The sequence below is a fragment of the Corylus avellana genome, chromosome 9, assembly GCF_965113065.1.
Source record: "Corylus avellana chromosome 9, dhCorAvel1.hap1.2, whole genome shotgun sequence".
Classification (NCBI taxonomy): domain Eukaryota; kingdom Viridiplantae; phylum Streptophyta; class Magnoliopsida; order Fagales; family Betulaceae; genus Corylus; species Corylus avellana.
The window spans coordinates 15,047,648-15,073,752 of NC_142498.1; the positions used below are offsets into that span (position 1 = coordinate 15,047,648).

General features: G+C 35.8%; 1 protein-coding gene across 1 annotated transcript; it reads left to right on the plus strand.

Moving 5' to 3' along the window:
* Window positions 1-11,336: 11,336 nt before the first annotated feature.
* LOC132190154 (nucleolar/coiled-body phosphoprotein) lies at window positions 11,337-18,974 on the plus strand. The gene is made up of 7 exons (XM_059605056.2): window positions 11,337-11,655; window positions 14,027-14,091; window positions 14,791-14,831; window positions 15,105-15,946; window positions 16,960-17,049; window positions 17,166-17,227; window positions 18,417-18,974. Exons 1-7 carry the CDS (start codon window positions 11,416-11,418, stop codon window positions 18,520-18,522), a joined length of 1,446 nt encoding a protein of 481 aa, XP_059461039.2. The 5' UTR covers window positions 11,337-11,415; the 3' UTR covers window positions 18,523-18,974.
* Window positions 18,975-26,105: the final 7,131 nt, after the last annotated feature.

A 26,105-nucleotide genomic window follows, 5' to 3' on the forward strand; every position in this document is an offset into this window, starting at 1 on the left:
TTGTTACAGATCTTGGCCCTAGTCAACATGGATGGACTTTTATTTCGGATCGACAGAAGGTAAAATAGTATTATAGACATTTATAAGTGTTATTACTATTATTTATCTGTTATATATATTTAGCATGACCCATTAAACTAGGTAACTGCTAGTGGGGGGTCATTAACAATTAGATAATAGGAAGCTTTCTAGAATCTATGAGGAATTATTGTTTAATTACAACCTCAAAACTACCGTAGCCTCCAAGCATAAACGTGTCTCTCCCTCTTTCTTCCTTTGACACATATTTCACATGCTTAGCTCAATCAAATTTTTAGAAGCCACTTGTCTTTCAACCTGATTACATGAGTCTTCTTCTCTCTCTCCCTCTTTGGTTATTTTAGAAGAGCCAAAAACCTTTCATCTTCCTCACATTCTGTACCAAGCCAAGGAATAAGAAACTTGTCTCACGTTCTTCCAAAATTTCTGTAATCTTTCTTTCTTTTCTTTGTTAGAAGAGTTAGGGTTTGAGTCATTAGGGTTTTGGAGGTTGTTTAGTCTTTATGGTATTTCCCTAATCTAATATAATAGGATGCTTGTATTAGGTTAACTTAAGTTGAATAAGTTTAATAGCCTCCACATTTTGTGTCTAAACCGTTCATACAAACTATACACTACAAAAAAAGGATTTTTTATTGACATAGGTTTACTGACGTGTCAGGCTGTCTGACACGTCAGTAAACCCTCCTGACGGGGCAATCCTGACATGTGTTCAGTCGTGAAAAATGTGGGTGTCAGGAATTGGCAATTTCTGACGTGCCAAATATGGCACGTCAGAAATTCCTAACGTGCTAGATCCAACACGTCAGAAAATACTGACGTGTTGGATTTAACACGTCAGGAAAATTTTTTGACGTGTCAAATTCTGACACGTCAAAAAATTTTCTGACGTGTCAAATTTTGACACGTCGGTAAATTTTTTTAATTAAAAAAAGAAAAATTAATTTTTTTAATAATTTTAAATTTCCTGACATGCCAAAATTGACACGTCAGGAAATTTAAAATTATTAAAAAAATTATTTTTCTTTTTTTAAAATTTTTCTGGATTTTTTTTCTTCAATTAAAAATATTTTTTTTAGTCTGAAACAGTACGTTTCTTCTTCCCCCCAGCTCTCTCCCTGCTGCCTTCTTCCTTCCTCCATTTGCACTCTCTCTCTCTCTCTCTTCTTTCCTCCATTTTCAAAAACCCAAACCCAAAAAATCTTCAAAAAATCAAAAACCCAAATCAAAATATAAACTTTATCCTTCTTCCTTCTTCTATCTTCTTCTCTTCAAATCAAAAATCAAAAATCTCTCAAATCAAATCAAAATAAACCAAATCAGAGCTTCTTCAAATCAAAAATCTCTCTTCTTCGATCCTCTTCTCTTCTAATTTTTTTTTTTTTTTTTCTTCTGCTTCTCTTCTTCGATCTTCTCTTCTCCTTTTGTTTTTTTTTTCTTCTTGATCTGCTTTTCTTCTAGTAGCCGTGCAGAGAGAGTGAGAGAGAAGAGGGAGATTCAGAGAGATTGAGAGAGAAGAGGGAGATTCAGAGAGAGAAAAAAAATTTGGAATTAAATAAGAAAAGTAAATCTGGGGAAATAATAAATAATAAAAGAGAGAAAGAAGAGGGAAAATTAAATTGAATATCCCGCTTTTTTATTTTTTGACGTGCTAATTTTAGCACGTCAGAAATTTCTGACGTGCTAGTTTTGACACGTCAGTAAATGCTGACGTGCCAAATCAACACGTCAGAAATTTACAATATATATATATACCTGATATTTAAGAAAAAAGTAAAAATAAAAATACTGACGTGCTAAATTAGCATGTCAGTAATTTATAATATTTATATATATATATATATAAACCAGATAAAAAAAAAAAAAAAAATAGAAGGCAAATGCGATGGGCCATGCTGCCTGCTGGCCTTCTAAGGCACATCCTGACGTGCCACATAGGCACGTCAGGAATATATATATATAAAGGAAAAAAAAAAAAAGATAAAAGAAATTCTGACGTGCCATATGTGGCACGTCAGGAATTCTTGACGTGCCGGATTTAGCACGTCAAGAATTCCTGACGTACCAAATTTGGCACGTCAGGAATTCCTGACATGCCACATATGGCACGTCAGGAATTCCTTTTATCATATATATATATATATATATATATATATATATATATATATTTTTAATTTTTATTTTTTATAAATCATGTTTATTTTATATTATATATGTATAAACATTATATTTACTGACATGTCATTTTGACACGTCAATAAATTATTGACGTGTCATTTTAACACGTCAATAAATTATTGACGTGCCACTGTGACACATCAATAATTTATTGACGTGTCAAAGTAGCACGTCAATATTTACTGACGTGTCTAATTTTGACACGTCAGTAAATATTAAATTATTATGTTATTTAAATAAAAACTTTTAAAATAAAATTAAATTCAAATTTACTGACGTGTCAGATAGTGACACGTCAGTAAATCCTGACGTGTTATATTCAACACATCAGTAAATGTTGACGTGCCACTTTTGGCACGTCAAAAAAAATTTGTTGACGTGGCAAAAAACTGGAACTGTTTGACACGTCACAAAATTGCCTTTTTTTTGTAGTGTATAATATGGTATTAGAGTTTTAGGGTTTAAATCCTTGGCCCTTTGTTTGTAGTAGTGTTTCCGCTATATTTGTGTAGTTTTCCTCTTGTCACTGTTTCTATTATGTTTTTATTTTTTTATTTTTTTAGTAACTGTTTTCCAGTGAAACTTGTTGGTTAATCATGTGAAAAATTTGTTGTTGATTGTTGGTGATCATTGTATCTGACTGGCCTTGGTGTTTTATGGCTAGAACCGATCCCAAGTTGTTATGGATCGATGTATCCGATCGGCCTTGGTGTTTTGAGGCGAGAACCGATCCAATGTTGTGATGAGTTTTCAACCGGTGTTGAAGCTTTATTTAATTATCTTGTTATTTGTATTGTGTGCTCCAAGCTATTCCAACTTGAGGGGGAGTGTTAGAGTATATTTTTCTAGTTGTTTTTCGTTTGCTTGTATCTTTAAAAACAACCCACTCTATGTGGGTTTCTTCTCATTTTCCTAATATGGGACCGGGGTATTACATTTAGTCTTTATTGTATTTCCCTAATCCTATATAATATGATGCTTGTATTAGGTTAACATAAGTTGAATAAGTTTAATAGTCTCCACTTTTTGTGTCTAAACCGTTCATACAAACTATAACATTCTTCTTTCTTTTTCTTTTCCTTTGAGGCTCTTCTTCTTCTATGTATCATGATTCTTACTGTCCATTGTTAATTCTTTTTTTTTTTTTCCTCTTCTTTATGACAGTTTGTAACATAACATCATCTAACCGGCTTCTCAAGGTAAGAAATCGCCTCTCTCTTTCTCCGTTGGATATTCTGTCCTTTTGAAGATATTTTTATTGCTTGCTTTTTATGTGTTGGATATATATTCATGACGATTTTCTGTACCCATTGTTATATTCGTAAATTCCTCCTCTTAAGTTTGATTCTTGATTATAATTGGGTTTTGTATTTCAATTTGGTGCTTGATCATGGGAACTCTAATGGAGATTTTATGGGTTAGCCAAATGGAGTTTTGAGGTTTGATTTTTGTATTTCTTGGTTAATTTCTAGATGTTGATCGATGAGGGTGTTTGTGAAGTTTATGGGTGAATATTAGGTAGTAGTTGATGGGTATTTGTTTTAGGATTTTTGTAAAAGGCTTATTCAACGAGTGTTTGTTGTTGAGTGTTAGTTTCTGTAGATTTTACAAATACTGTATATATGTATATATGTATAAGTACGGTCATTGTATATATGTGCAGTATTTTAATTTAAATTTTAGACTTGAAATTCCAGAATACTCCTCTAGATAGGAGGACAACCCAACGCTATCTATTATCAAATTCAGGTAAGGGGACACAATACTAAAAACCCCAATAAATTTTATTATAAATCTTTGAAAAAATGTTGAGGATTTTATAAATCATCCACTTACATGATTGCACTTCTTTTCATATTTTAATGCCAAGTTTTATTCATTCACATGTCATTGTTTAAGAATTTTAAGTGTTACAATTATCTTATTTTTTTTATGATTTATATATGACTGTCATTGTGACTGAAAATAGCTCTTAAGGTTTCATGGTGTATTACACGATTATAGATGAGCTTGCAAAAATTATATGAAATGTTACATGTGCATTCATGTTAATAAATGTTTAACCTCGAGGTATTACACAAGTCACAATTGGTACCGAATCTCATGGGTAGCATGGCAAGCACATCGAAGGACGGTTACGAGAAGGTGTGTGCTATCGACCAGGTGGCCTTCACCTAGGGAAGTTCCCAAAGTGATAGCTCTCCCTTATGACGACAGGATGAGCCTATAGGTCCTTCGGGACAAGCCAACGTGCGCCGCTCATGGTAAAATTGCGGAGTCGGGTCAAAGGGTAAAACGTGATTTTCTTTAGAAATAAAAATAAAAGGAAGTGCATATTCATTTTATAACTTATTTACTTAATGTTCTTACTTTATTTGTTAATTATTTTATTCTATAAAGATTATTTTTGTGCATGACTGAGATTATGACATAAAAAATTTGCATAGCATGTTTTATAGCATCTTGGTGTTGTGGCTACTTACTGAGTTGTTGAACACACCCCTTCTCCCTCTTTTTTATTTTTATTTTTTTAGATTGCTTTATTTATAATAGTGTTGAAGACAAGGGTACCGGTGGGCCTCCTAGTAATTAAAGAGCCAATCATCTGGCCCAATGATTGGGATACTTGGACCTATTGTTTTGTGGACTAGCAGGAGCTACAGCAATAGTAGTGCCTAGGACTCCATTATAGATCGCTTGGGACAAGTGTAGACTATACAACTTTTGTTTATGTAGACTGTATAACTTTTGATTTTTTGTATACCATACAAATCCTATGTATAGGAGGACTCTGACACCTAGGAAGGATATTACCTCCCTATATTAGTTACTTTTGTTTATACCTCCTTTGAAGGACTTGAAATGTATTATGGATTCTTAGTTTATATGTTTTGGATGATGTTCTAAGTATATTAAAAACTCTTTTTATACCAATTGCCTCTCTTATTTTCCCTTGGGCTTCTTTGTGTTCGTTTAATAATAATAATAGTAGTATTATATATTCGCTTAATAATTATGAATTATTTTAGTTCACGTTTTCCTTATTCACCATAAACGGGGGCGTGACACCTAAGACATGAAAACAGGAGCTACGGAACATCTGGCCCAAGTGGCGTTTCCCCTATAGCACTCCTGGGCGAGCATTCGGTCCCTTGGTCGAACGTTCGGCCAGAAGGTTCAGCTGGAACCTCATTTGGTCTACACGTCCTCCTAAACCTCTGGCACTAGTCATAGGGCTATCAAAAGGTTTTCTAGCACCTCCTATCCCAAACCAACGTCTCCATGCATACGAAAATACGTTCAACAAAAATAAAATGTTAAACCGAGCTTAAGCCAAGATTAAAGACAAAAAAACCTAGTTAAAAGTCCAAACTAACAACTAAGCTAGTCTAGAAAAGCAATATAACGACTATAAAGAGAAACTTAAGCGTAGAAGGTTACCTTTTAGAAGCAAAACCTCCAAAAACTTCTCCTCCTTCCTCAAGAACAACCAAAGCTCACAAAATCACTCACACAGGGTCTCCAGAGGACACAAGAGCAAAAATGGGCTTAAGGGTAGCGTAGAGGTAGGGTATTTATAGGTGGGAAAAGCTGTGAGTGCTGTGGGGACTGTTATGAAAAGTAGCGAACATTTGGTACCATAGGGGTGAACGTTTGCGTACTGTTTATCCAATGGAATAAAGGCTGCCTCGTACGTTCGGGCATTATCTAGCGGTCAACTAGAAGTCAACAAACGTTCGACCGGTCCCCATGCGTACGTTTGCGTGGTCCCCCCTGCGAACGTTCGGTCAGAAAGTTTGAAGTTCTCAAAGTGCCCTTCCAGTTGTTCCTAGTGACCCAAAGTCTAAATTATCCCCTCAGCTAAGATGCCTAAGCCTAGTTAATTATCCGGGTCACTATAGTTTTTGGCTCGTAAATATTTTAGGCTTGAGATTTTGCATATTTTGGGGGTTTTGTCTTTAGTTGATTTTTTGGGAACTAGCTAAATGATGGTAGAACTTGATATATTGTTGTTTTGAGATTTCAAGTAGTTTGATTTTGAGGAATTGATGTGTGATTTTGGTTTGATTTTGTGGAGATGTCTGTAATGGTCGAATATAAGTAAGGTTTGAATTTGATTTTTTTAAGTTTCAGATAGTTGATAGGATTGTATCGGGAGGAGAATTGTTAGAAGTGAGGTTTATGAGTTGGAGTTTCAATTTGGTTTGATTTCTTGAGTTTTGGCTAATTCTTGAGCAAATTTTCAGTTGGTTTTGTGTGGACTTTCTAGGTAAGCACCAAATTTATTTTGAAGCAAGGATTAAAACTTGAAAACTAAGGTTCATATGGTTGAAGATTCTATGATTTACTTATTGAGCAGCATTAGCATGAGAAATTAATGTCATTTTCGTCACAACCTGTTATGAGGTATGATCTAGTCACTTTACTTATATCTTGACAATGTGTATGTCCTCAAAGAGAATAACTTCTATAAGGACTTGTCATAAACTAGCTACTTTGTGCCCTCCAATAAAAAATGAACACATCAGAATATTGCACAAAATGAGATAGAGAGAAAAACACTGGATTTTTACTCTTTACAAAATCCATTTTTCCCATTTAATCGTAAATTCATTATAGAACTAGAGACCCACCGCCTACCCCTACTGCCCACACCATCACCACCCTCTCCTCTATCAAGCACCGCCGGACGCCACCAAATGTTCCCCTGCCGCTACTTCAACAGCACCCAAACAACAACCTCTACAACAAACTGTCTCTTCATCGCACTTCTGATGTATATGTCGCCAAATTTTATATCTTCCCAAATAGCAAGTTTTCTTTATTTCTTTTTAAATCTCCCCTTACTTAGGATTCTAGTCGGCACTCCTTGTATTTATTTTGCCAAAATTTGCTCTTCTTATGTATTGGTAACTACCACCTTTAATACCATTCCAATTTTTCCAAAGTATATTAGATTTGCTCTAGCATAAAGCATTTCCAAAAATCCTTGCCCGTGGAAACCATATGGAGAGAGAGACACACACAGACATAAACAAAAAGTTAGAGAAAGTAGAGAGAGAAAAACAAAAAATCTAAGAACTTACCGGTGGTGGTGTTTGGCGGCCCTCAACGATGGAAAGGGAGGTGGCGGTGGTGGTGGCTTGGTGGGGTGGGTAGTAGGTTATTTTATCACGACCAAGTGGAAAACGATGGGCTGTGAGAAGTAAAAATCTAGTGTTTTTCTCTCTATCTCATTTTGTGCAATATGCTGATGTGCTCATTTTTTATTGGAGGACACAAAGTAGCTAGTTTATGCTAGGTCCTTATAGAAGTTATTCTTGTCTTCAAAACCCATACGAAAGCCCAATGTTTATAGCATTTAGAAAGTTGCAAAGAGTCGCGTGGAATTAGATTAATAGTACATTCTCAGATAATATCACCATACAGTAATTTTTGTAAACAACCCAACATTTTTATTAAATTTCTGAATATCCTCATTAACATATCTTTATAAATAATCTTGGTAGAAAAGCAACCTAATGCCACCCTTCATCACACCCAGGTAAGTAAACACACCCCTAAAACCCCCAATACAAGTTTTATTGTAAACTTTTTGGAAAAAAGTTGGAAATTTTATCACTCACTTATTTACATGTTTCAATGCTATACTTCCTTCCATATTTTATACATGATATAATCATGATAAATCCTCATACTATGATTTAAGAATTTTACATGATATGACTGCTTTAAATTCTCATGCTATAATTATGAAAAGATTTACATCATGATTGGTACGTCTTATGGTTATGAATGATAAGAGTTCTCAAAGTTACATATATGTGTATACATGTTCATATGTTTTGACCCCATGACACCGTAGTGATATGTTTATGATTGGTACCGGATCACTTAACACGTATAGTTCATGGACAGCATGGCAAACCACACCGAAGGACGGATAGATGAAGGTGTAGGCTATTAGCCCGATGGCTTTCTCATATGACGACGGTCTGGTGCTCGATCATGGTACTTCGACTAGGGAAGATCCCCACCACATGCCCCGCTCTCCCTTGTGACCACATTATGAGTCTATAGAGTCCCTCAGGACAAGCCAATATTCGCTGCTCATAGTTTAAGAGCCTATTTGGGATTGCATTTGAGAAATAGAGCTTTTAAGTAAAAAATCGTTTTTTGGTAAAAGCTTCATTTTTAAGTTTTTGCCAAAAGTGCGTTTTGGCAATTTTTAGGCTTTTTGAACCGTTAAAAACGCTTTTAATTTCTTTACCAAACGAGTACTTTTTTATTTAAATGGACTTTTTGAGTTTTAAACGCACTTTTAGCCACCTCAAATTCCAAACATGCCCTATGACTATCGGAGTTGGTCAAAGGGGTAAACACACAGTTTATGGAAAGAAAAATGAATGGAATGAGCTCTTAAGTTATCTTATATAGCTAATTTAATCTTAATGATGTATTTATTCATGGTTTATTTGCTAGTTGCTTTATTCTGCAAAGTTTATTGTTGTACCTAAATGAATTTGTGATATAAAATATGTATATCATGTATTTTAACATCTCATTTCACTCAAAATAATTCATATTCTTACTGTTGTTTTGTGTTTACTTACGGAGTTGTCAAACTCACCCTTTCACTCTATAAACTTTTTCAGATGGCATTACTTATCATAGCATTGAGGACGGAGATACCAGTGGGCATCTTGGTCATCATTGATCCGAACATATGACCCTATGATTGAGACTCTTTGACTCACTTCTCTTCGGAGTAGTAGTAGAAGCAGTAGTAGTGCATATGACTCCTTTAAATAGATTGTACAACCTAAGACTCATATAGACTATGCAACTTTTGTTATGTAGATTATACAACTTTTGATCCTTTTGTATACTGTATAGCCCTTAATTTAAAGTCTTGCGTATAGGAGGCCACTTATATCTGGGAAGGCTATGATTTTCTTGTACTAACTTACTTTTTGTTATTACACCTCCTTCTTTTGTAGGACACTTTATGTATTATGATCCCAACTTCTATGTATTAAAGATGACATCTTATATATATTATGTTAAGAACTCTTTATAATGATTTTTTTCTTTTACCTTTTCTTGGGCTTGCTTGTTCATTTTATTTCCTTGTTAGTTAAAGGATCATTTTGTTCATGTTTCCACTATATCGCCAAAACGGGGGTGTAACAATATTAGAGGGCTTGTTGGGATGCTCTAACTTAAGGGGGCTTTTTAAAAAAGGGGATCATGGCTAGTGTTGGCTCCCTATAGGGGTGAAAAGGCGGTTGCAGTTAGCGGTTATTATCATTAGAGGGCTGCTAGGCATCCCAACACTTTTTCCCAAATTTCCTTTCTTAAATGATCTGGACCTTACATTCATTTAAGAAAAAAAAAAAACAATATAAATCTATTTATTTATTGAATAAACCAGATCATTTGGGAAAAAATGTTGGAATGTCTAGTATTATCCTTACCAATAGTTGCTAATCGTAACCGTTACTAAATTTTATTAATCGCATCCGTTAGTGGTTAGTAAACATATAACTGCCTACTATAACCGTTTTTTTCAAAGTTGGGCCTTTGGGCCAATTTTCAGTTTTGGGCTTTTTCTCTTATATACCACATTGGGCCAAATTGCTCTAAAAGGAGCCCATATTGAAAAATCTAAAATATTTGACCCCAAATTCACATTAATTTACATCTATTTATACTTTTTTTTTAAAAAAAAAATCCTTAAATGTAAATCATAACTTGTTAAGATTACAAGTTATACTAATAGAAAAAAAAAGTTAATATGATTATATATATATATATATATATATATATATATATATATAAAATACATTAATACTTCAATTGTGGTTATAAGTAACACATTGTTTAATCCAATGCCAATTACTTAATTTGATATTATACGAATCATATTATCATTGTACATAAATATTATGATTAATTATTTAAATTTAATTTGAATCATATGATTAAGTATTGATCTTATTCATTTATATTATTCAATATGCATATATGTATAATTATAATTTATAATATATATGGACTTATAAGTTTATAGCATACATTGAAAATAAGTCTTTAGGTACTTAATTGTTGTATTAGTATGAATTTGTATACTTTTGAGTTATGTCATATTATATATGCATAATTTGTTATTATATAATCATATGATTTAATAATTAATTGATCATGTGATATAATCATATAATTATAATGGTAGTACATTAATACTTAAATTGTGATTTAATTATCTCAAAAAAAAATAATTATGATTTAATGATCAATTGATCATGTTATATATATAAAGATTATTATTATTATAAAAATATATAAATATATATTATAGAATAAAGGCGGTTGGCGATTAGCGGTTAGCAAACTCAGTAACACCTAATCGTAACCGACTAGGCAGTTAACGATTTTTTATTAACCGCTTTTAAGACGGTTAGCGGTTATGACTGTTAACGGTTAGTGGGCGGTTAATAACCGTCCACCTTTTCACCCCTAGAGCCTCCCTATCAATTTCTCTCTTGTAATGTTGTTGTATTCTTCCTATGTTTTACAATTTTATTTATAAAAAAACGGTAGATTGATTTATTTTTTATTTTTTATTTTTTATTTTGTTTTGTTGATGTAGATTAATAATATAAGGTGACAATGAACTATATCATTAAATAATGTGATGGAAATCATTTGAAAATCAATAACAGAAAATTATAAGAGAATTATTAAATTATCACAAATTATGTGTTTAAGATTAAGTTGAGAAATCATGCGAATATCAAAATTATAGCATTTAAAAGCGAGAAATGTTTGGTTTTCATCTTTTGTCTATTTCCGCTCACTAGATCCACACGTGAATTTTATAGATTTAATGATAAATTTGCAAAAGAGATGAGTAAGAAATGGATATATAACACTTCTTTTTAAGAATAGATTGAGATTCATAATAATTATATATTCGAATTGCTTATAATTTAGGCCGATAATCCGAGAGATGTTATATGAGATTTACTTGCAGGAAAAGGTGATCAAAATTTATTTGGATAAATAAATTATTACAGTAAAACGTTAGCTTTTGTAGTTCAATCAACTGTTACATGTCCTAATAAAATATTAAGCCAGGGAACCTCAAAACCCTAAACCCACCCACACTCGCAGAGAGTGGTAAAGCTCGCTCACATGCCCAAAACCCTAATAAGAGAGAACCCAGCAGTGGACCCTTCCCTTCTAGCCCTGAAGCCTCGCCAAGTTCTGCTCGCGAACCTAACCACCATGAAGAAGCCCAGCAGCGGCAAGGCCTCCTCCTCTGCCCTAACCGCGGACCAGAAGGCCCGTCTCCTCCAAGCTGTGGCTCAGTTCTTGAACCGCAGTGGGTTCTCCAAGACCCTCAAGAAGTTTCGGTCCGAAGCGCAGGTCGAGGTATGTGGATACGGTTCTGTTTGGTTGCCGGGAAAGTAGAGGAACTAGGGATTTTCAATGTTTTCTATTTTTTTGCTTGATTCTTCACTTTTGTGCATGTGATATGCGCAATGCTTATTTGTTCCTATATTTGATTAATGTATCTATGCATCTGTTTGTGTTTACTGCAATATGCATCTGTAAATCATTTTCTTGGATGAAGATAGAATCATCTTGTTATTTGGTTAAATGCATTTGAAGTGTTTAGGGGAGAAAGATTGACAATAGAACGAACCCAATGATGTTAGGTTCTGAATTGCGCGGACCACATGTACAAAACAATATTGGATGTTATGATTAGCTATGTAAGGAGCATAGGTGTGATAGGGGGTCCGCTTACTCAATAAACCTGATCTAAATAATTGCGCTCTATGCTTAGTTTTGTTAGGTTTGTGGTCTTGCACTTTAGAGAATGGTGAAGGTTTTTTAGAAAGGCATATCGAGTATGCTGATTTTTTTTTGGATAAGGCATTATATGGGGTGATTCATTAGATATAATTTTGTTAGAGAGGCATATAAAATTTCTATGCATTTTGGACCTTGTATAGGGTGATTAGCTATAATGTTAAGATTATGAGTCTTCTTAACCTTGTCTGATATATGCCACCTCAGCTTGGTTATGCCGTTTGTATTTTCTCTATTAGCAACAAATTTGTAAATTGTGAAAAAGGCAGAGGGTTTTGCCATTTCAAAGTACAGATTAAACTGAAGTGTAAGATGGGTTTTCCCCTTGGCTTCTCTGTACCATGGTGGTGAGTGCATTTAAAATCGTTAGAAGTGGAGCTAGCAATATCGATTGGCTCAAAGATTTGGCTGAGGATTTATTTGGAAAGTTTCAGGTTTTCCTTATGGAAATAGTCCAACAGTCCATTCGATAGGAGTGATTTTAGTGAGAGGATATAAATATGGAGGAAAGAGAAGGGAGTGGAGATTGGTGTTTCTTTGGATTGTTTAGTTCAATGGTGCATTTGGCTCAAAGTATCTTCTTACAGAACAGTAATAGAAACCTTACCTTTCAATAGAACTAACAACACCAAGGAAATCAGCAGGATTTGTGTAAATTTAAGATATTCCTGAAGATTTAGAGTGCAGAGTTTGCAAATTTTTATCTGAAAGCATGAGGGAGTGATCTTTGTTTGGAAAATATTCTTTTGATAAATAATTTTGCAAACTGTTAATCTTCATCTGTGATCTGATTTTTAGTCCTTTAGTTTTTTAAAGGAGTGGTTCGAAGTGTTTTCAGGCAATTAATTAGCTAGATTAATTTGGTATTACATAACAGACTACCCTAAGTAATTACAATGGACACTTATTTTTGGACCTAAAAGGCTTCTTGCCTGGTGTAGAGGTGATATCTTGTCTTAGGCTTCCAAAAAGATATGTATGTCAGATGATGCTATAGATGTGGCACTAGGACCCTATCCCAAAGTGAAAACTTCTACCCAGTTTTCCCCAAGGATCTTTATGTGTGAAGACTGTGGATTGGCTTCTATTTCATTTCTCGATTGCTATGGAACTTTGCTCACTAGTATTCTTGTTGTTATGTGGTTTGTTGAGATTGGTTGTGGAGATGTTGGGTTATACGATTCAGGTTAAGATATTGGAAGTTGGATACTTGTGAATTTTGACATATGATTTTATAAGAAGTTAGATGGTGATAAGGTGGACTTAAGTTGCTTATTGTTTTTTACTTTGGAGATTGGACTTTTTTAATTTAATAGACCATTGGATTTAATTTATTTATTTATTTATTCTCTTAAATTTTCTGCATTTCCTTCATACTTGTCTACTCGGTTTCTCCCTTTTTTGGATTTGTTTAAATAAATTGTCTTATTTATAATGTACTCACACAAGTACTCACACACTTACATATATACATACTCAGTCGCATCGCTAAATGTACAAGCCATTTCTTGTGCAGGCCATCTCTATTTTCTATCAGTTTTGTGGCTTGGCTTGTTTTTTCAGTTGACCTTCTTCTTGGCCTTGTAGGCATGTTGAATTGAACCATATTAGAAATTTTTAATAATTCGCATATTGTTTTCCGTTAAGATTTTGATTTCTAGTTCCCTTCAACATTTTTGACTTAATTATGCATATCACATGAATTTACTTGCTTGGCATTGCACCCGGTAATATAAAAGTATGGCTGACGTGTTTGAGTAAACCATTACATCGTAGTCCTTGATAATGTGTTTATGTGTAGTTTAGTTTCCCCCCTTCTCTTCGAACGGTGTCCTATGAAAGAGTTCTGGTTCATTCTTTGATAGCATATTTTTGTAGTTTAACCCAAATCCGCTTGTCAATGTTCTTCATCTTATTCTTGCTGCAGAAAGATGGTCAGAAGGGTTCCACACTGGATTTGGAAGAAATTTACCACAAGTATTTGGAGATGTGGTATGATAAGAAATTGTTCATTCTTATGTGTTTGGTTATATATAGACATTCATGCATGCACACACATGCGTACACATACATGCACCCACAAGAATTACTCTAAGATAATATCATTATTTATAGTGGCTCTGACATATATATTGAGTGATATCTTTGTAGCCTTTTAATCATAAATTATCTATTTTCCTTGATGTCTTCTACTTTTTTTCTTGTGTCTTCACAAGGCATAAAACGTTTTTTGGACAAGTAAATAAGGCATAAGACTTAATATACTTTTATTGGAAATGTGTGTGCTAGACTTTGTTGCTCATGTTTCTTGCCATTTATATTGCATAGTTTACCCATTTGGAGTTGGCCACAAGAATATGATTTTGCTATTCCTTTCAATCAAATATCTATTATTCCAATTTCTCTTTATAGCACTGCAGTTTACTTCTCAATAATGATTAACGTGGGTATATCTTTGTAAGACATCAAAAAGCCTTCACAACCATAGTTTTCATGATGTCAGCTGCCATCACAGACAAATGTCCCTTCTGGTGTCAGCTGCCAAATCTATCTTTTGCATTTTGTGCTTTTCTCATATGTATGTGTGTGTGTGTGTGTGTGATACATACATGCATATGCTATGCTATTGTCAATTTAGAGATTGAATTCCAGTTTCTATTCTCATGTTATTTGAGCTTCTGTTCTATGTAGGAATCTTTCCAACACAGAAGTAAGCAACCAGGACAAGCAAGGTATGCTCTTTTTTTTTTTTTTTTTTTTTTTTTTTTGACAAGTAAATTTTTGTCCCCAAGAGGAGGGGGAAGGGGAGATTCGACCGCTTCCAGCCAATTGAACTATCCCTTGGGGACTGCTGAAATTTCAAATACTTTGTTTTTGAAATTTAATTATGTTAGTGGGGTTATGGCTTTCCTCTCTCCCTCTCTCTACCTCCTTCTCAGTGGCAGCATGATGTACTTCATTTGATAAATGTTGATATAACTCATTCTAGTTCTGCTAAATTTCAGATACAAAGATTGAGGACACTAGTAAAAGAGATGAAGAACGTGACTCTACTGAGATTGTGGAGACTGGAAGTAAGAAAAACAACAAAATTAGTACACTTTCTAATTCTAACAATGCCAAGGAGATAATAACAAATGATGCAGCCCCAGAACTAAATATAAGATCTAAAAAGACGAAGAAAAGCAAGAAGATTTCTGATTTGCTCGGTCAAGGAACTGAACAATTCAACACAGAAATATCAAAGGGGCCTGCTGGTCTTATTGCTTGTGTATCGCATATGGAGGAGGAACCTGATAAGAAAAGCAAGGAGAAAAAGAAAAAGAAAAGCAAGTCAGATTCCGGATCTCTAGTTAATTCTGTGGAACATCCCTTATTAGAATCACTGCCTGGAGCAACTGAGGAAAAATCTGTGGAGTGTTCAAGAGATGCCCAAGCTAATAATTCTAGTGCTACTACAGAAGATAAGAGTGTCAAATCTAAAGGTAAGAAAAAGAAGAAGGATAATTTGGAGGATCTTGAGACAGGAGATGTAAATGGAAACCATTCTAAAGATAATGATTGTGAAACGCCAGATGACGATGTGGCTAACAACAAGAAGAAAAGTTCCAAAAAAAGAAAAAGATTGGCTTCTGAAGAAAATGATTTACAGCCTGTCGACAAAAAAGCAGCTGAAGAATCAAAACGTAGAAAGGTAGAAGGTTTGCAACAATCTGAGAGAAGTGAGCAGCCTGCAGAGGTGAATGTGTCCCTAGTAAGTGATGGGCAGACAAATGGAAGCCTTGAGGAAAATGGAGAGAAACCTGCCTTTCAGAAAACTAAGAACCAACATAATGGTTCAGTTGAGGTATGGTTCTAACTACCTTCTTAGTCTATACTACCATATGAGTGAAGCACACAAGTGAATCATCTTCAAAATTAAAAGCCAAATCCTTCTATTTATCGAATGTGCCCACAGGTTTGATCTGTTCCTAGAGTACAATCTCACTACACGTCCTTTGCTGTTGTTACCATCATGAGTATAATATGTGCATTTATCTAGTATTCACAAGCGACCATCCATTGTATCAAAATTCTAGCATATAAAATATGCATATGCACGGTTTTGATGACACATGGTTTTATATATGTTGCAAACTTAGGAGTTGCTGCTTGAAGTTCTACATGGTATGTTAGTGATCAGGCTCTCCATTAAGAAAAGCATATGCTACATACATTAAGTGGTTGGGAATGATATTGTCCATATATCATGTGAAGTCCTTTTATGTGTCTTTTCAGTGTTAAAAATATGATAGGGAATATGAAGAAAATAATGTTATCTTTTCTTTTGTTAAAGAAGTAATTCAATCTTATTAAAAAGGTGCAGAGGGGCGCAACCCAAGTATATAAGAAGTATACAAGAGAAACACTAAATTAAGAAGCTTTAGAAAAACACAAATAAAAAAATTCTTAAGAAATTAGAAAAACAAAATCAGTTGCAAGCCATTTTTCAATAATAGTCTTGAGCTTAAGCCCTTTTTCAATCCAAGTCCATTTGTCACATTTTTTGTTAATTTCCAAACGGAAGCCATATGAAATACCAACTATACCCCTATAAAGTTATTTAAAAGAAAAGAAAAGAAAGAAAAGAAAAGTGCAAGTGAAAAAAAAGAGTTTTTTTTTTTTTTTTTTTGTATTGGGGGTGGGCGACCACACCTAGGGGTTTGTGTGTTGATGAGGATGTTGCTCAAGAGGCAATGGCTTTTCTGTCCAAATGTGATGTTGTGTAAGGGTGAGGGTTGCTCTATACAAGTTTGCAATATTTCTTAGACAACAGTAGATTCCTGGTAATATTCACGCTGATCGCTTCTTTTGTTGCAGCCAAAGACAGCTAATGCATTTCGGCGGATAAAAGCTGAGGAGGTGATATTCACTGATAAGAGGCTTGAAGATAATTCTTACTGGGCAAAGGTGTGATATACTGATGCTTTACGTGTGTGTTTCATCCATTTTATTCCCCCTTGCTATCATTTTTTTTGTAATTTCTTTTTTGTATTAAATTTTGACCCGTGGTCAAATCTCTGCAGGATGGGGCAGAAAGTGGCTATGGTGCAAAAGCACAAGAAATTCTTGGGCAAGTTAGAGGACGGTATGTTTTGCTGTATGCCATCTATATATGTGTATTTGTTGGAGAACATTATTCATTCTGTTGAGGTAAAAGCTGCCTCAATTCTGTTCTGCTATTACCATTGTTGGGAACCGAACCATAGATTAAGCTTTTAATAGTGTCCTGTTGGACCTGGTTTAGTTGGCGGTTCAGTTTGGCTCTCTCCCCCTTTTTTCCCTCTCCGTATTTGATAACAATGTTGTGTTAATGCTGTTCTTGATTATCACTATTGGCAACCAAAGTGAAGATTAAGGGTATGTTTGGTATGCAGAATGAATATTACATTAGGAAAATGAATAGCTTTTATTGGGAATGGAAGAAGGTGGAATCAAATAGTCTTGAAAGAGCCATTCTCTTGGCCTATGAGGAAATGACTGTTGGTATGCGGATTGGCTATTACATTAGGAAAATTAATAGCTTTTATTGGGAATGGAAGAAAGTGGAATTGAATACCTTTGAAAGAGCCATTCTCATGGCCTTCAAGGGAATGACTATTTTTTAAATTTAAGGAATAGCTATTACTAAATATATGGGAATGCCTATTCCAAGTGTTAGAGTATATGATAAGGATTCTACTCTAACACCAAGCTATTCTATTCCACATTTTTCCATTCCTAATAAAAGCTATTCATTTTTTCTAATAGAATAGCTATTCCACGTACCGAATGTACCCTAAGCTGTTAACATAGTTTCCAGTTGGACCTGGTTCAGATGGCAGTTTAGTTAGGCTCTCTCTCCTTTTTTATCCTCTCCTCTTTTATTACAGTTTGCCGTGTTAATAATGTACCAATTGCCTCATCTATAGAAAGTTCAAGGTGAGCCAGTGATAGTGTAGATGCTAGAGCAAGGCTCGGCAATTTTCCTGAGGTGCTTGCCTTTTGCATCTAGGAGTTTATTTCTGTTGAAATTTTCTTTTCTCGTTGCCAAAAAAATATAAATTTTCTGACATAATGCGAGGACCGGAAGATCAACACTATAAATAGCAAATTCTCCAAAATATTGACTTGCTTTCTTCATTGTATGCTATGTTACTCATAGTGAACATTCAGGTTTCAAGAGTGATTGAACATGAGCATTGCAATTAGAATCTTTCTTTTGATGCCATTGTTATTTTCATTGTATAGAGAAGCAGCCTGACACCTCTTTCTCTCTCCCTCTCTCTCTCTCTCAGGGATTTTCGGCATGAAAAGACCAAGAAGAAGCGTGGGACATATAGAGGTGGGCAGATTGATTTGCAATCTCACTCCGTTAAGTTCAATTATTCAGATGAAGAATGACTAGCAACTTCTGTGTGAGACAAGTCCCCACTTTTTGTTCTTTCTCCTCCTTTGAGCACAATATTGAAGCGTGATTTTTTATAAAAATTATGGTAATTCTATGTCGCTGTGGTACTCCTCCATGTACCAGATTCAAACAAATTTGGAGTCAATTCAATTCAAGGACCTGTACATCTTTATCTAAATTATTTCGAGACTTTGAATCTCCCCACTTTAGTGCATTTATCTATTCATCTTTTTCTCTACAACCACTTTTTGATCCGTTTACTTGTCGTAGGACATTGGGTTTGGATTAGATTTTCTTGGAAAGTTGTTGCCTAGAGCTAGGGCAGTAATATAGTCTAGTCAATCTAAGTACTAAATTTTTAAGCTTCATTTGTTCAATTTTATTTTGACTATGACTCGAGTTCGAACTTATTATTGAGATAGATTACATGTTCAAGCTTTGTTTATTTACTTTTTGAACGAATTTGAGCTTTGCTGATGACCTGCTTCACTTATTTATTCTTCATATGAAATAAATAATCTTTATTATTTGACACATTTTTTTAAGGATTTATTCTAATGATTAGTTATTCAATTATTATTAAGATTATGTGTTTTAGTTAATTAGATAAACAAATTTTTATTTGTAAACTTATAAAAATGTGAGTTGCAGTTTGGCATCTTCACTGATCTAGGATTGGGAGTTCATTTGCTGTGCTGCCTTATAGGGTTTAGGGTTTAGGCAAGTTCTTTAATCTCAACACCAATTGTTTCCTCTTTAGGGATTGGTACTGTTGCTTACTATTAGGAAAATAAACCATATCTCTAAGAAGCACCCAAGATAAAAACTAAAATAAACTTTTGTTGCCAAAAACAAGGGAAGGCTGAGAGAGAGAAGTAATTATGACTTGTACCTCAAAATAACTCGATCTAAGGCTGTAAAAGAACCGAATTGTTCACAACAGTTTTAGCTCGGGTCTTATAAGTTCGACTTGTGAGCTCAGTTTTTTTTAAGAAATAGGATGATATTAAACGAGTCAAATTTGGATAAATTCGGTTCGGCTTTGTTTAAGATCGTGAACAATGCCCGTATAACTCAACTTAGCTCATTAAGCTCATATATAATAATAAAATACTAGCTTGTATATATACTAACATAATACATAACTAAAATATGTTAATGTATATACACAAACTTAATAACACATGTATATAGGTCTTCAAGAGGTAGCTCAATTGGTTAGGGACCACGTCTCATAAAGCGGAGGTCACTAGTTTGAATCTCAATTCTCTTTCCTCTTGTGTGAACATAATAATAACAATAATAATAATAATAATAATAATAATAACATACCATATATATATATATGCACAAGTAAAATATGCTAGTATATACTAAACAAGTTTGCATGACTTTTAAAATTGACATGACTTTTAAAATTAGACATATGATACGAGCTCAATTAAGCCCCATCTAAGACTCAACTTTTATGGACATATGTTTTGATTTTTGTCTCTTTTTTTAAATTTCAATTTTGAACCTAACACAACTCTTATTTGACTTTGTGCAATGTAAGTAAAAGTTGGGTCTTAGATGGGGCTCAGTTGAGCTCCTATCATATCTCTTAAAATTATCATTAGATGAGAGTAATGCTACAAGTCTCTTTTGTGTCCCTCTAAGGATGATGTAACTCTTAAAATCACCATTGAACTTGTAATTAATCACTATTAGATTTTGATCAAATTCTGATTTCAAAAGGGACCTCGCTAAGACTAGGCTGGACCCTGTCGAGACCCGATTGGGACCCGGTTAGTACTTGCTAGGATCCAATTGGGACCATGCTAGGACTCGACCTACACGTCGTTGGGACTCGATTGGGACATTATTGGGACTTGGTTAGCACTTGTCAGGACCTGGCTAAGACCCTGTCGGGACACCGCTAGGGCTTGATAGCTACTCGTTTGGGCATTAACGGGACCCAGTCGGGACCCAATCAAGACTCGGTTAGGACACCGCTCGGACTTTGTCGAGACCCGCCGTGACCTGATCGGGACCTCACAAGGACTCGATTGGGACCCGTTGAGAACTGATTGGGACACTGCCAGGACTCGATAGGGACCCCAACAAGACTGGGTTAGGGCTCCGGCAAGACTCGTGGGGCTTGACCAGGTCATTGCCAGGACCTGGTCGGGACATTTTCGTAATTTGAAGTATAATATGATTGAATGAAAATATTTATATATGTAAAAAAATTGTGATTTTGGGTACGCACCGAACATTGAAAAATGTTTTTCAGAACATCATTTTTCAAAAAAATGTTTTCCGTTGAAAAATTTATGATGGAAAAACATTTTACATCGAAAATAATAGACATTTTACATTGAAAATAATAGAGCCTTAGAATTAATCTTACATATGCGATTGTTCACTCGACTTGGCTGGCCCAATCACTAAATATAAGTTATCAAAAAAGCTAGAAATATAACTCAAATTAGGCTCCGTTTGTTTTGCCATGAAATGATTTACGGAAAATGTTTTACGTATTTTCGGGTATTTGACGCGACGTAAAATAATAGTCAGCCGTAAACCATTTTTCAACTTTGAGTATCTCATTCTAGAATCGATAGACCATGCCAAGATCCACCCACGACCCTTCAGGGACTTGATCAGAACATGCTCGGGACTTGACTGGAAACCCTAGGGAACTACCCAGGACCCCGCTGGAAACTGCTTGCAACCTGCCCGGGACTTGACCGGGACTCGTCTAGGACCCACACGGGACCCCGCCTGGACCTGCCTGGGACCTAACTGGATGTTCCTGGAAACCCATTGGGACTCGACCGGACCTGCTAGGAACTAGCCCGAGACTTGATCGGGACCTCCTGGGACCCCATCGAGATTTAACTGGGACCCTCCCGGGACTCACCCTGGACTTGACGGTGACTCGCCCCGAACTTGATCGGATCTCGTCTTGGACCTGACGGGACCTGCCCGGGACCCTGCCAAGACCTTACCAGGATATGCCCGAGACCTGATCAGGACCTCACCGAGACCTGAATAGGACCCGCTTGGGACATGCTCGGGACCAGCCTGTGACTTGACCGGGACTCGTCCAGGACCTCTCTGGGACTCGACTGGGCCTGCCCAGGACCCATTCGGGACTTGACCGGGACCCAATTGGACCTGCCTGGGACCTGACCAGGACCCCGTCGGAACTTGCCTGGGACTTGATTAGGACTCATTCGGGATTTGATCGGGACTAGCCCGGAACCTGCTCAAGACCCCACCGGGACTTGCTCGGGACTCCGCCGAGACTCGACCGGACTTGGCTAGGACCCGCCTGGACTTGACCAGGACTTAACAGAGACCCAATTGGACCCGCCCCTAGTCAAGTCCTAGGCAAGTTTTGGTAAAGTCCTGGGCGGGTCCCGGGAAGTCCGGTCGAGTCTCGGGTGGGTCCCGATCTGGTCCTGGCAGTGTCTCGGGCGAGTCCAGTGGAGTCTCGGGCAGGTCCCGGACGGGTCCCAGGCAGGTTCGATCGAGTCCTGAGCTGGTTTCGGGAGGGTCTCGGTCAAGTCCCGGGCAAGTCTCTTGCAGGTCCTGAGTGGGTGCCGGTCAAGTCTCTTGCAGGTCCTGAGTGGGTGCCGGTCAAGTCTAGGCGGGGTCTCAGGTAGGTCCAGGTTAAGTCCTAGGCTGGTCCCGAATAGGTCCTGGGTGGGTCCTAGTCAAGCCACGGGCGAATGCTGGGGGGTCCCGAGTAGGTCCCGGTCAAGTCTGGGGCGGGTCCCAGGTAGGTCTGGTTGGGTCCTGGTCAGGTCATGGTGGGGTCTCGGGTGAGTCCCGGTCAAGTCCCAGTCTGGTACCGGCGAGGTCCTTGACGAGTCCTGGTCAAGTCCAAGGCGGGTATTTTTATATTTTATTTTTTAAATTATTGTATATGTACTTTTATGTTGTGAATAAAAATTACATTTTATAGGTTAATATTATAAAATGGTAATATAAAAAATATTTGTGATTTTCCGAGCGTACGCCAAACGCCGAAAAATTTTTTCATCGTAAAATATTTTCCTGTAAAATGACTTTTTTGAAAATATTTTATGACGGAAAATATTTTACGTTGAAACAAACGCAGCCTTGTTGCTTTAGTCTCTAGGAATTCCTAAGTATTATCGAAGAAAGAAGTAGCAAAGGCCAAATAATTGGTCTCAAAGAAACTCAAGGAAATCCAATCCCTTCCTCTCTTCTCTTACCCCTTCTTCTATCCATAGAAACTTTATGTTAATGGAGAATAATATATGGGTTTAGTCCCAGGTGAGTCCCGGGCAAGTCCCAGCGGGTCTCAGGTAGGTCTGGTCGAGTCCCAGTTGGCTTCCGATCAAGTCTCGAGTGGGTCCCAAGCGCGCCAAATGCCGAAAAATGTTTTTATTATAAATTATTTTCCAGTAAAATAACTTTCCTGAAAATATTTTATGATAGAGAATATTTTATGCCGAAACAAACGGAGCCTAAGTTTAATAATTTTATAGTATAGAATTGTTAGTGAGAGGTACTCCATACCCTTTAGTTTTGTGGGGGTGGAAGACTTACCCTCGCACCCCCGCACCTCTGTAAGAGGTGTAGAGGGTGGGTCTCGTACTCATATTTATTTATTTATTTTTGTTACATAATAATGTCAATCTTCGCCCCTAAAAGATATAACAGGAAGAAATATTTGAAAAGGTTTAGTAGTTGGATACACGCGTGAAAAGTGTTTTTCAGTGTTTAGTTAAAATGGTTGTTAAAATAGCATGTCAATCACGCTCTAGGAAAAGGTGATTGGATGTTGGGTGTGTAACTGGTAATGGTGTCATTTCCTTCTTGTCCCAACATTGACTCTTTTGTCACTACAAGACGATGACGAATAGAGCTTATTGGACGACCATGACTTTGAGAACAAATTGAAGACTAGATTCGGTCTTTCTTCGTAATCATGGTACTTTGATTTGAATTGTTTTAGAGTTTATGGCATTTTTCCTTTCCTTTAAGCACTAGGTTTGGGATTAACTCAACATTTGTGTAGAATTTTTTTAGCAATTAGGTATTTTCCATCCTCAAAATAAAAAGAATTAGGGACCTACTACAAAAAAAAGAGGCGTGACATTTAATATATTTATATATTTTTTTATTAAGAGTGACCCGTATCATCATTTTATTGGTGCTGACATAGCACATTAATAAAATTTGTTAAGTGTTTTTACGGAATTTGACTGCAGTGAATAAATTGTTATTTTGGCTTACCTCAAGGACTTCAGAATTATTTTTTATATTATAAAGAGTGATTTGTAATTTAGGCCAACTATAATGACTACTTTTGCATTTATGCCTATGGTTTAACATGATTATGTTGATCTATTAGTAGCTTTGGTTGGATTAGAACATGGGTTAGTTAGTATTTTAGAGTTTTGCATGCATTCTAGTGCCCACCCAACATATGTTATGAGCCTTTTATTTCTTACTTAACTTGGTAACGATTAAATAATTAATTAATAAGATGCATCGTATGACATCGTGCACCGATATATGCGGTATAATGGCCATGTGCTTACTATATGGGCTAGACTCTATGGTCAAACAAATGTGTGTGCTTATATGAGTCTTGAATCTAATGGTTGTTCGTGACCGGTGCAATCATGTTTGATTGACGGGTCATTACAAGACGTACATCATTAGTAATGGGGGCCACCCGAGGTCGAACTCAGTCGGGCTGCTAGTATTATGAATGGTAGTGTATAATATCAAGGGCACACGTATTGTATTAATGGTCCCTCAGAACAACGCCAACCCTACTGAAAATGGATAATATCTTGCGTAGATGATACAAGATAATTATGACTTAGATAAAGCATTATTTTCTTGCACTAGAAATACTGGTGATTTCTGCTAGAATTATGCCCATACCTCTTAAAAACTAAAACTACGTTTTTAGGGTTTAGTAATATAGGCAACATCGATTACATTTGGAAAAACTCACATTTATTATTCTAGTACATATTGTAACTCGTAAGCTCATTTCATCCTCAATTGTAAGGTTTACTTACTAAGTCCTAAACTTACGTAGTTATTGCGGTTTAGCAGATTTGCACTGTTAGACGTTAGATTGCTCGTTAGGATGAAGATGCCAAACAAGCATTTCATCGTGGTAGTTGGAAGCTTAGAGTCAATAATGGATGATAATGCTTAGACTTTATGATTATAAAAATCTCATATCATATCACCTTCCACATTATAGTTACTTTGATTTGTTAAATGGGCGATCCCCTTAGTCAGTTACCAGTTAATTGCATTGAAAAAATTGCCAATAACTCTGCCAAGATGGATCTAATTAATTACTTTATCCAATTTTAGGAGCGTTACAATTTGCCTTTTTTTAACGGTCATATTTCTAAATATTTGTGTTATTCTAACAGCTATATTAAAAAAAAAAAAAAGTATTTTCCTAACGATCATATTATAAAATATTTGTCTTTTTTTAACGGTCATATTTTTGAATGTTTTTTCCTAATGGTCATATTTTTGGATACTTGTTTTTATCAAAACGGTCATATTTTTTAATGTGTGCTATCCTAACACCAATTTTTTTTTTAAAAAAATTTGTTTTGTTTTGTTTTTTGTTTTTTGTTTTTTTTTTTTTTGTTTTGTTTTGTTTTTTTTTTTGTTTTTTTTTTTTTTTTTTTTTCTAACAACCATATTTTTAAAAATTTATTTATTTTCCCTAACAACGATATTTTTAAAATTCTGTCTTTTTCATAAAGGTCGTGATTGACGGCTTGGCTAGTTGGCTTTGTGTTCATATGGGTTCTCTTTCAAGAAGGTTGATTATACAAGGGAAGACAGGTCCACAAGTAGAGTGAAATTATTGTCATTTATGATTGTTTCTTCTTGTTATAGCCCCTCATAGGCTTTATTTTATTTTGTCTAGCCTTGTTGGATTCGATTCGATCCCATGTTTCCTTCAAACGTTGAAAATCCGAAAAAATGCCACCGAAAGCAGGAGAAGGCGGGCCCACCACAACCGCCACGTCCATCTCCGTCGTCTATATTATCAATCAAAGAGTTGAGATAGAAGCTCGATCAGGCCATCTATGGATGGATGGCTTAGCTTAATTTCTTCAGCTCTTTGCTTTCTACAATTTTCCCATATCATTAATATTGAAGCAAGAGATCAGATATGAAGGCGTGGAAGTGGAAGGGTGATATTATTTCCGGTGACAGCCAGGAAATCAACGGTTTTTGCAAGTGCCATCTCTCCTGTAACAATTCAGAAATGAGTCGTCCGTCTCCCGCCGGTAGAAGAGCAACAATGATTTCACGCACCGCCGTTCCGGTCACCGGATGTTGCAAAATGGGGGCTGCTGGGATGTAGAATGCAAGACACGTGTCCTTCACCCACCTCCCGACATTACCAGCACTAAGAGTGCTTCCATTGCTGCCCCCAGCTCAAACAATTGAAATTATTGTTATTATTATTCGAGTAATACTATATTTCACGCTCGATGTAACAATGTTTATTCGTTCTTGAATCGGATGTTATTAAATAAAAAGACCAAAAATATTTAAG